At 41.6% G+C, this 12,477-nt stretch overlaps 1 protein-coding gene across 1 annotated transcript in view; it reads right to left on the bottom strand.

The window, feature by feature from the left end:
• cachd1 (cache domain containing 1) overlaps nt 1-11,650 on the bottom strand; it is a 107,475-nt gene extending 95,825 nt beyond the window's left edge. Inside the window, exon 1 of the mRNA XM_012878071.3 lies at nt 10,963-11,650. Within this exon, the coding sequence (XP_012733525.2) occupies nt 10,963-11,211 (249 nt within the window). The 5' untranslated portion in view covers nt 11,212-11,650. The remainder of the gene's footprint in view (nt 1-10,962) is intronic.
• Nucleotides 11,651-12,477: the final 827 nt, after the last annotated feature.

The following is a 12,477-nucleotide window of genomic DNA, read 5'->3' as shown; positions in this document are numbered from 1 at the left end:
ATACAACTCTACTTCTACATCCTGCAGAGAGTTGAGTCAACAGCTAATCACAGCAGGTTCCATGGCTGATTTTTTATTTTACATGTTTGGGTTCATGCAAAGGCTTTATTTTTTTCCCTTTTACACTGCATCACACTTGCATTAGGAGACTGGAGGTGGCGGACCTTCCCTGCGTCTGGAGACTGAGTCGCGGCGCTTCAAGGCAGTTTGACATAATGATCTTCCGTGGCCCTCCCATGCCTGGATGCCAGCCAACTCATTCAAACACACCGACATATAAAAAGATTGTTGCTTTTAGGGTTGATGCGAAGGTGATTCTAAGTTTTCAAAGATTGCCGACATCCCAGTGGGACTCCAGAATAAGAAAGTCCTCAGTTTACAGAAACCATAACCAGGCGACTTTAAAGTGAAACATTCACAACCGTGCGTCTCATTTACACTTCAGCAAGGAAAAAATAAAAATTGTAGCTTGAAGGTATTCTTTTATTAGCTGCAACCTGGGAATTAAAACTCCAGGGTTGTGCCTAAAAACAAGGAAGTTTAAAATAAAAAAAAGAGAGAAGAAAACATTCCCAGCAATAACAGTTATAGAAGAGAACACAGGCACAGAGATTTCAGCAAATCCCGCGAGGGCGTATAAATCACCGAGACTCGTCACGATTTATGGGAGCTGCACGACGATTTCTGCACTGGCGCTGCAGTTCAAGGATGACTAATAGGAAGCACCTGTAGCTCCGTCAGCCCAAAGACATGTGAAAGCAGGTGAGACAAAAACCCGAGCACCGGAAGGCATTCATCTTTTTGCATAAAACCCTGCGTGCTGATGTTTGACTCATTTCAAGTTGTTGTTACCTAAAGGATGTGGCTGGACATGCATAAAGCATGAAAAATACACCCCAGGTCTAAACAGAAAATGGATTAGAAGCAGTAATGCTCGCAGATGAAGCGGCGGGACCGCGAGTGTAAAAGTAACCTTGGCAGAGCTGAGAGTGGAGCAAGCTGAGCAGCAAGGCGCACCAAGGCTTTGAAGCTTTTACTGCAGAGAGCGTACCAGGAATTCTGATGCCATGCTGTAACCCCACCCCCCCCACACACACACACACACACACTCCAACTGGTTCAATATAAAGGGAGGATAAAGAGCAGAGCCAGTGTTTATCCAGCTGAGGGACAATAAAAAGGAAAGTACTAAAATGAGAAATGGAAGGTTACAAAAAGCCTGGAGGAGGGAGAAAAGACGGAACAGGGGAGTGTGTGTCTGATAAAACAAACTTATTGGAACCTATTGGAGTCCAAGATAAAGAGAACCACAAGGGATCGGTCTGGGCTCTGCTGCTTTTGGATCAAACCCAAAACCAGAAATATTACAGACTAAACACAGCGGCAGTGCAACAACATTTCCTCTTTCTTGCAATCGATCGGAAATCATACTCAATATTCAGTTACTGCCGACTAATTCATGGATCAGACCCGCCTGGTTAACCCCCCCCCCCCCCCCCCACACACACACACACACACATTTCTTCATTTACTACTTCCCCTCCACAACCACTTTGTAGCTTTGTATTCAAGCCATTGAGTATCAGTTTGTTTTTCTTTGCAGTTCAGTGATTCTATGAATTATAAAGATACATATTCATCACAACGTTAAAACCTCATGTATGATATTAAATAACCATACATTGTTTTGTATAGACTTTGGATTACATCCTAATTCCATTTGTTGGTCTAGTGGACCCTTATGAAAAAGGACAGCTTTTGACCCCTAGATGCAACCATAATAACTAGTTTTATTGGAGTCAAAGAGCCACATTTCCTTACAGTATGACATGAGTAGATTACTCTATGGCAAGGGTGTCAATCTCATTTCTATATGGGGCCACTTTGGCGTCATGAAGTCATTAAAAGGGCCGGTTGCACGTGTATAGATGATACTTTTCATTTCATAATTTCATTCCAGTTCACATAGTAGTATAAAAAATGCACAGTAACATAAAAGTAGCACCATTAGGCCCAGTTTATACAGTTTATCTGCAAAAAACGTTGATATTGGGGTGAGTTACACTTACAGGAGGCACAGTTTTAGCCACTTTATGCACTTTAAAAGGATATACGTCTCTACTTTATGACATGGGATGCCTTTTTTTTGCCTCTTGAGGGCCGGATAATTTATCTTGACGGGCCGGATTCGGCCCGCGGGCCTTGAGTTTGACACCTGTGCTCTATGGCCTAATTCATACCTCCCAGTCAGCTCTATTGCATGGTCATCTTTCAGCTTTTCACTTTCAGGGGTCGCCACAGCGAGTCATCTGTCTACATCTAACCCAGGAGGAATATGTGGTAAAAATGCTGTCATCCATAGCTGTCCACTAGGCCTCTTCATAGATGGCCACATCCAGTGACTGTGCGCGCCAACAGACTATACAACTACTATTCAGAAGGGGGCGCCACACACAGGCTTCAGAATAAGAAAACGACAGTCGTTAAAGGAAACATCTTGGGGAAAACTTCTCGCTGAGGAACCAGCGAAAAGAAGTGTGGGGGGGGAGGGGGCGGAGCTAACGAAAACGTTAGCTGCGCAAACTCATATTCTGCAAACAAAAATATTAGCTGATAATGATGACAAATAAGGAAATTTGAGGAAGCTAAGACTAGCCCCTAGATGCCAGCTGTCAGTCTATGTCACACGTCTTCAAACAAAAAGATGCTGCACGCACGCACACACGCTACATGCCCAACAGGTGGAGCAATGCATGTTTGAGAGGATAGATGTCTTAGTTTAGAATAAATGACTTAAATATTAACTTTTACACAGTTGTGGAAGCATTTAAGAATATTATATCCCTCTGTGCCCAGCCAGCTGCATTTTTAGAAGAAAAAAAGGATGCAAGTCAAGAAGCCTCTCCAGAGTTCCCAGTTATTGCAAGAAAAACAAGCAACCAGCTCCATTACCTCTACCTTGTAAAATGAATAAGCCCAAAGTCGCTGATTAAAGGCAGACCTGGCAACACTACTGGAAGCCCAGAACACAGTGCTGAGCGTTTCTGGGCGTCCCTTTCCCCCTCCATCTTCACTCTTTAATAAACATGTAATAAATCATGACTTTTTGGGTTACTTATTGATGTAACATCAATAATATGTTTAATGTGCACCATTTTCAAATTGAAAAGCGTACATAAAAATATGGTACATAAAAAAGTTCTCCTATTTTATACATTCTGGTTAAATGTCCCGCGAGGATTGCCATAGGGCAGCCAGGCAGTAAGCCAGTTGGTGTTTTGTACAGAGGTGTTGGAAGGGTCCTGCTGAGCCATGCAGCGACCCAAAAGCCCAGCTCCGAGTTCAGTCGGATGGAAATCTTGTTGTGAAAAGTATCTTACTTACACCAGGAGCGTTGCGTGATGCAGCTCGAAGCCCAGCCTATTAATTGGATACAGAAGTGTACTGCTAGCTAATATCGGCTAGTGTTACCTTTTTTTGACTATGGGAACTTTACTGATGTTTTTTTTGTTGCTCTGAAACATCGATGCATTTAAAATAAACAATGCTTAGCCTTGTGGAGTGGCGAGTAAAGCATGGCGGCCTGCCAGGCTTATAATACGGTGGGGGAAACCCTGGTTAGAGACAAACCACCAAACTAGACCATTTAAATATCAATGACAAGAATTTGGGAAAAATGTAAAAACGAGCATTTGAATGCATGACTTCTACAGAATAGTCTTGATCCAAACCATCAATGCAATGGAGGCTTCCTTAGATGGTTATCAAGAATATAAAGTTCACAGACTACTTTGAACTAAAATGGTGCAAACAATTCAAATACTAATTACGCTTCTAATAAACGGATGTGATTTACCCAAGACACATCGAAGCACATTGTTCAGAACATATTTTCAGAACTCTGATAATATTGATGGAAAAGAAATTACTACACTTAACAAGGGTCTTCATTCAATCAGCATTCATTTCAAGATGCTTGCGAGGATCAGAACCAAACAAGACCTGCCTAATTAAAAAAAATAAAAATAAAAAAGTAAAAAGTGGGGGTTCGTCTAACTAGACAGAGAATCGCTGCCTTTATACCAGCGTTACTTGCCAGAAGTGAGAGGCCTGGGAATCTTCAGCTTGGCTCAGGTGAGGCTGATCGTAACTCTTCCGAAGAATATTAACAGAGTCTGAACCTTGAACCCAGCAGAGAAGTCCATTATACCTGTGTACCTGGCGCCTCTTTGCTTCCCAGCAGAATGAAATATAACAAGCTCAATAGGAGCTGCTCAACTTTTATCCGGTTATACAAAAGGACAAAAAGAAGCTGCTTTCTTAATTTCTATTAACAGAAAAACAGCTGTGACTGTCAAAACACATTAAATCTATCAGATATTATGAAGAGACCCAAAGCCAATGAGAGACCGCTTTTTAATGAATTCTGCAATTGTGCTCCAACTGAAGCAAGAGAACAAAAAATAAAACCCTCCTGGATATGTTTAGGAAAGCCGAAGAAAAAAGAAAGACCTTTAAGTAGAGCAAAGTGTCATCTGTACACCTTCATGTCCAATGGGACAATCGGTGAAGGGCCGGCCTGTCTCAGCTTACACCGCTGTAAAACAATGATGGGTGGAGCGGAGACAACTACAATTACATTTCAAATTCAGAGTCTGGGACACTCAATCAACAACAAAAGTCTTTAAATAATTTACGAAACAAACTTTACAAACATTGTATCTTAAAAGCCAGCACAGAAATTCCTGCAGGAACAAAAAATAAATAAATAAATTCTTCATCTTCATTTCTAGTTATTTTCCTGATAGAATCTGTTTCTAGTCTTCCTTCTCAACACGAATCAGACTAAAGAAGAGCTGTGAGAGACTTGAAACATCTTGAAAAAAAAATAAATAAAATAAATCGCCATTAACTGAGATACCCCATGATATTAAAGAAGGAAGATTTGTAAAGTCCTGGCTTCAGTGAATGTAACAAAGGCACAACTATGACAGAGAGGAGTTGTATGGAAGCGGGGACTCATTCATGTTTTATTGACAGGTCTGATACTATGGGGGCTTGAAAGGGTGACGTAATAATCATACTGAGTTGTAGGATACCTGGGCATCAGGAAACAAGGTTCAGTTTGTGTACACCACCTTCATCCACAACGATGTCCTTATTTTCTGTTCTTTTGTTTTTAAAATGTAAAAACAAGGTGCAAACATGCCATGTCATTAACTTTCACAGGATCGCTTCAGGAAAAAGAACGATGGATTGAAATTTTTCAGTTAACCAACATGGAATCAAAGCCAAGGAGCTTGGATCTCTGAACTATGATGCCAAGCGGACGCGAGACGACCAAAACCTCACTTTTAACGCCATATGTGTTCACTGACATTTTCAAACTCGTGAGTTTGAGTTAAACCTTGTTGTTCTGGTTTACACGGAGGCTGCTAGCGCTAGGCTAGCTACCTGAGGCAAACAAACAAATTAGATGTATAAAAGATCACATGTGAAAATTCCCTGCTTCATAAATCTATTCACCAATAAGCCCCTAAATGTTTCCAACATAAATGCAGAATGGATATCAGAAGAATAATTTTAAACGAATGTATCCAGGTTTAAGTGGCCCTTGAAAAAAAAAAATGGACATGAGGCAAGAAAATAGGAAGAAAATTCTTCAGTCGTGGTGGCTGGCAGTGGCAGTAAGACTCTGAGCCACCTCATGAAACAGGTAAACAAACAAGTGATTTAAAGCTTGTACACAGCGAAAAGAGACCTAAAAGCAAGTATAACCTTCTTGAAACGAGTGTATTTGTCCTTGATCTGAACAGGTAAATAAGATGATCTGCCAACGGAATAAGAGTTTTGCACTTAAAAAAAAAGGAACACCTCATCTTAATCATCCTATTTCAAGTGCAGTGTATCTAATTATCTTATTTTAGGGGTGAAAATACTCATTCACAAGGCAGATTATCTTGTTTACCTGCTCAAGTTAAGGGCAAATAGCCATTTCAACAAAGATTTTACTTTTAGTTCCCTTTTGCCATAATGTCTTTGAATTTATGTGATTATCAGGCAGCTCATTCATGACTACATATGAAGCTAGCTGTACTGTTAGCTAAACCGTTAGCCTTGCCATTCTCTGTTATATTACGGATGATTAAAACCAGATGAAAATGGGAAAACAGTAAGTGAAAAGAGGCAGGGGTGAGAAACAAGGACATTTATTGTTAAATATATAAAGAAATGTGAGATGTTTGATACTAATGTTTATAACCCAATTATTCAAATGAGGAAAAGTTCATTCTTTTTACTTTCCTGGCTGTTTTGTAGTATTTATTGGTTCCGTTTTTAATTAAGACTTTAACGGTTTTATGCTAACGCTAAAGATCTGAGAATCGATTTAGAGATTAGACACTGATCTTCAAATGGAAAGAGGGAAGAGACAGGAAAAAATCTAATTCAAGGCGTAAAGAGGCAAGCGAGAGAAGGAAAACAAGTGATGGAGTGTGCAGGGAAAGAGGGAAGAGGCAGATCAGATGATAGAGAGGTACAGTAAATACTACAGCATGATGTTTTCTTCTGAAAATTGTAAACGACTGAAAGCAGTTCACGTTTACCTTTTTTGCAGACAATGTAGGACAGAGAGCAAGTTGTGAAGAACAACTTTTTTTGAAAAATGTAAATAATTGTCACTTATTGACTAATTCTATCATTCTTTTTATTATGTCTTAATATTAATACTGATTTTAGAGATCTTGTTTACATTGTCAAGATTAATGTAAAAAATAAACACCTTTTGAAGTAGTTTTTGCAGTGTCTGGCTTCAATAAAAGTGCCACAATAATCAAGAAAGCTAAAATAAAAGCTATCTCCCCCCCAGTAATGTTCTCTCAGATTGGGCATATGCGTTTGTGTTTCTGTAGTTTGAGGAGTTTGGCTCAGCCCCCAATGGTCCCAGGCCCAGGAAACGCCCCTGGCCATGCACGCTTTTGCAAGGCACCGTGTGCTAATGATGAAATTATTTCAGGAAAAGGTTGATACCTGAGCAGAACTGCAAGAAGCAGGAGAAGCAATGCTCGCCTCGTCAGTAATTTAGTAGGAATTAACTCTATATCTTTGACAAGTTCAGCTAAATTTCTCTCAAATATCACATTAACCTTTATAACTAGGGCTGGGTATCATCTAGGATGAGCCGATTCGATACGATTCTCGATACACAGCTCAGCTTGCTTTGATTCCAATATCGATATTTATTACTTTGAATTAATGATCAGTGATTCAATCACCAAAATCAGCCAAATATTATGTTTATGTTCTATTTATTGATCACAGACATATTAACAGGAAAATAAAGTGCATTTGCTTCAATGCATTTAACGTGTCACAGAAACCAAAAATGTGCCCAAACATCTGATTTTAGGGACAAAGGAGCTTCTAAAATCCTGTCGGCCGTTCCACAAATTCGTCTCACTTGCTCTCCTTCGCTGTGAACTGTAATGGTTGCGCTGTAATAACGCCCCCTAGAGGTTGGGAGGTATATCGATATTGAAAGCCAGAATATCGATATTAAATCGTTTTTAAAAATATCGATATTAATCTTTATATCGATTTTTATGCACAGCCCTATTTATAACGGAACGGAGTGAACATTGGCGTATTTTCACACCAGCTGGATGCTACAAACACCTCTTCTTATTCACCATGAGCCTCTCGGACAGAGCCCAGGCTGCACCAGGAAGCCCGTGGGATCAGGTCCACGCTGCGTCCAAGTCCAGTCCGATGTGGACAGCTGCTTTCTCACATGCGCCGCATGAGAGGACTGACCCAGGCAAAGTCCAGGGATCTTACTGCGTTCAAAACATTGGGAGGGAAGGAAAAGAAAGAATCTCAACAAACTAAAAGGTTCCCAATGATCCAGTTAGATTAAACCCATTTAATTTAAAACCCATTTGATTTCCATTCAGACTCCAACCCACAGATTCCATTCCCCCATCTATGCATGCCTGTTATATTTGTGGCAGCACAAAAAGCATCACAATCAGTCGGATGAGCTTCCTGCCGAGACAGATTCTCACAGCTTATACGACGACATGACAGCTCTGGGGAGTCCCCCCACCCCCCCGCCCAATGCGGAGTGACGCTGAATGCCGCTTTTGGCATGAATTTTCAATCAGTCATAAAAGTTTAAAGTGAGACCGACAAAAGCTAAAATTATTTCTAATTAATTGCACATTTGTCGTCAACAGAACAACTTCTCTGTCATTTGAGAGAAGAACAGGCGGTAATTCTCCATATTTGCAGGGAGGAAAAAAAAAAAAAAAAACAAGAATAATTCCAAGACAAAGCGGCAGAAATAAGAGAGAGAAGGAGAGAGAGAGAGAGAGAGCACAAACTGGGGCTCGGGGAGGGGATGAGCAGTGACAACGGCGGATCTGCCGGGATCAGAGGAAGCCCTCAAAGCCGACTCCCGGTGCTGGGATGAAGGCGGCTCAGTGTGGAGGCAGAGGAGATGAAACACCGTTTGGGGCCTAGGCCCCCCCATCCCCCCACACACCCCCCTCGCTGCCTTGCCTCTGTGCTTGAGGCCTGTGAGCTCCTCTGCCTCTGAAGTGCAAAACACCCCCCCCCCCCCCTTCACACTGCCTCAAATCCACCCAGCAACCACCACCCCTGCCTGCACCCTGCCATTTGGTGTGTTTATGGCACTCTGCATGGATGGACATGACAGGGTACGGTTAGAAGGTGTTTTTTTTTTGTTGTTGTTTAAAGAGTTATCACTCCAACAGAAATCCGTTCATTAGTGAGAAAAAAAATAGGAAATTCACCAAGAGATGGGAATTAGATGGTTTTCCTCGGACTAAAAATTCCTGACCCACCCCCTGCAATCACTAAACCTGTCAAAACCACAAAATCCCACCCTGACCTGTTCTCTGGTGCATTTTGTTTTGAGCTTAGCAAAAATCAGATAAAGGTTAGAAACACACTGGAGATAATCTGGGGATAATCTTGTAATTTCCTTATTTTCAACTCTAACGATGAACATCCAGCGCATTTCTCTCCTTTCTCGCGTTTCACAAACAAACTGTAAATTGGTAAAACCCTGAAATCAACAGGTCACACATAAAAGAACGATGGGAATTGGTACCCATCAGCGCCATCTATAAAACAAAAAAGGTGAAGAATTTGCCTCATTTTTCTTTAATCAAACCAAAACTAGCTACGGTATGCCGCTCATAAGAACCAGGTCAAACAAAACCGCCAAATATACCGTTTATTTGGTTCAGTCCAGCTGTCTGTTGCTTTCGTTTGATGGACTAGACGTAAAATGATAGGAGTTACTAATTGATGCATAAATAGTGAGCATTTTCTGCTGGAATCAACCCCCTTGTTTTCTCTCAAGGACACACACAACAGTATATTTTTTTCTCCTTCGTCTTTAAAAGTCATTAGTTAAAAGCTAACTGAATGGGTAGGTTACGTTTAAACTGGAAAAAAGCCTGATTGCTATGTCGAATTTCCCTTTTTTATATACTATTTTTTTCCTCCCACCACTCAAATAAGCCAAAACTAGAAAATCACTATTCAGCCATTTCTTTGGCAATTTCTGGTTTCCTCTGAGCCAGGCATTTTTGAGTTTCACCTACCAATTCTGAGCCTTTGAAGTGTGTTACTTCTGATAAGGACAGTATCGTGTAAAAGAGAAGGGTGTGCTGCAGGTTTATTGATAGAGAAAACCATTTTGAATCAAAACCATTTGGAGAACTAAAATGAAGGAATTACAAGATTAACCCCATTTACGGATCAAACCACATACCTCTCCCCTTTATCTAATTTTATATCTAAAAATAAAAAAGAGAAGTGGCCAAGTGGGTGCTTGCATCCTCGAAAGGCTGGAAGTTCCTCGGTTGGAATCACACAGACTGCAACGCCACCCTGGGTCCCTGAGCAAGGGCCCTTAGCCCCGAAATGGTCTGCATGCACCGCACGGGATGGGTTACACGCAAAGGACGCATTTCATTGGAATGTACAAAGGTTGCAAGGACAGATAAAGATGATTATAAACTCAAAGGAAGAACAGAGACCAGGCTGTTGGCTGGTGAAAAAACCGTTTGAGTTCTTAATTATGAGGCATTCAGTGGATGAGGTCGGGCTAAAATCCTGAAGACATCAAACGTGACATTGAATTACTTTAAATAATTTATTTAAAATACATTTAGATAAAAAGAAATGTATACACATTTTTTAACGATTTCGTTTAACCAAAATACAGTTTTATTTTAAGTTTTACCCGCTGACTCAGACTTTGATTCTCTTTTCCTGCAAAAAGGACTATTAGCTTTATCGGATTTCTCCTACGCCTCAAAATAAAAGCATAAAAATCACAGGCAACTATCTGGACAGCCAATCCCCACAGAGTAGCTGGAGAAATAATCGGCCCGTTCCGATCTCTGACAAACTGATTGGTGCATCTCCGCAATTAACACGTTCGTGGGAAGTTTGGGGTGGGTGTGGGGGGGCGATTTGGCCTCATCTGTGATTTCACCATTATCCCGGGCAAACGCCGGGTTTTTCCTGACGGCTCTGTGGCCCCTGCGTTCAAAGAGGGCCACTGGCTGTTCACAAAAATCCACGAGTTAAAAGGCAATTATATGCCCAGGCAGAGACACGGGGAGCTAAAGGAGACACAGCCTGTTAACCATGATGATGGGGCCCCTTTTTTGCACATAATTAGTAATCTCCCCCTGATTGTCAGGATGTACCGGAGGAGCGCGTGCTGATGCTCCGCGGTCCACATGCAGCCAAACTTCAAAGCATTGCTGCAGCCCTGCGACGACACCGCTTATTGTTTCATAACACCAGAACGGTTCTTTTTTTATATATATATAAATAACATTCTTCTTTCTGTCAGGACCAGTTTAAAAAAAAAAACATACAACATGAGTAAAATGTAACAATTGCTCCTTCTTTTTTTACCTGCATTGTGAAGACTCCCAGCTCCTGCGAGGACAGCTTTTTCATTTGCTCCGCCAGAACTTGCGCTTCTTCCAGGATGGAAAACTCCGTCTCGGCTCCGCAGTATCCACGAGAGAGAGCCGAGCAAATCAAAGCCAGCCGCCACCAAAGCGCCGCCGCGCCGCCACCGCCGCCGCCGACTGGAAGGTGTTTGTCCCGGAAAGCAGCGCGAGTCCTCGGCGTCCGAGCCTCCGCAGTCCGCCTCGCCATGATGGCAGGAGGTTCGCGGCGCTGAGGTGGGGAAACGCGGCGTGTGTGAAGTGAACTGGTGTCGAAAAAAACAAAACCCCAAGAACTTCAAGGGAACTTTTTTTTTTTTTACAACTTTGCAGCGGAGAGTACGAGTGCGCGTTCTCTCTCCTCCCCGGTGAGAGCTTCAAGTACTCCCGGCAACGCAGACCATCGCGCCTCCTTTACGTCCCCGAAGAATAGGAGGCATATCCATGCGGAAAAGTAGACGTGTTTACGCTTTTTTCCCCCCCTTTCTGGTTCGGCGTTGCTCGCTTCCTCACGTCGTCGCTCCAACTCCTGCAAGTCTGGCAAAGTGTGTCAGAGCCGGAGACTCACCACAATGGGAGTGAAAGCAGGAGGCGTGGAAACAGCGAGGAGTCCCACCGGCGCCTGGATCTCTCGATCAATGGATCAGGGGCCCGTGATGCGTTCACAGCTGCTGGGAAAAAACAAAACAAAACAAAAAAAACAACATGAATTAAACAAGTTATAATTTTGTTTTGTTAACAATTACGCAATGAAACGAATGAATTTGCGTTAATCACCGTTTTATATAAGAAATAACGAAAGCTTAAATCTACCAGCAAAGAAAAATGAAAAATTGGCCCAATTACGTACATTCTAACACTTTCCTCAACTCAACTGGCACTATCAAAATGTTTGACCCACCCTTTGACCTCACACCCCACCTGTGCATGTTTTCATATTTAGATTTGTCATTAATTATGGAAGGATTAGATTTTTTTCATATATATAAAATAAAAGAATGAGCAGATAGCTGTCTTTAACCGCTTATCAATGCAGGGCGAGAGGCCGGGAACACCCTGGACGGGTCACAGGTAGAAAAATCCGTTTTGATTTTGTTTTCATCTTTAGAAAGAAAACATTGCCCATGGTGAGAGTTAGTCTTTTCAGAAGTGAATTCACAGTATGATATACGCTATAAAAACATTTAACAAACGTATTCCATGCAAAACCGCATTAAAAAATGCAAACATTGCATTTGTTAATTTCCACTTGTTTGATGTTGTAAATAATATGTGGGAGAACCCCTTTGAGATGGAAGCAACAGCGCCTCCTGCAGTCACAATATACCGCAGTTGTGTAGAATCATTACAAAAATATGCAGGCCAATGTTTGTTTGTTTTTTAGCCTTTGATTTGTTGGAGAGCTTTTCAAGTTTTTTTTTTTATATCCCAGAAAGCTCAACTGAATCAAAACGGCACAAGTAGAGGTTCCACAGTT

The sequence above is a fragment of the Fundulus heteroclitus genome, chromosome 9, assembly GCF_011125445.2.
Source record: "Fundulus heteroclitus isolate FHET01 chromosome 9, MU-UCD_Fhet_4.1, whole genome shotgun sequence".
NCBI lineage: Eukaryota > Metazoa > Chordata > Actinopteri > Cyprinodontiformes > Fundulidae > Fundulus > Fundulus heteroclitus.
The sequence above is the reverse complement of the archived record's forward strand: the minus strand, read 5'-3'. Positions and strand labels throughout refer to the sequence as shown.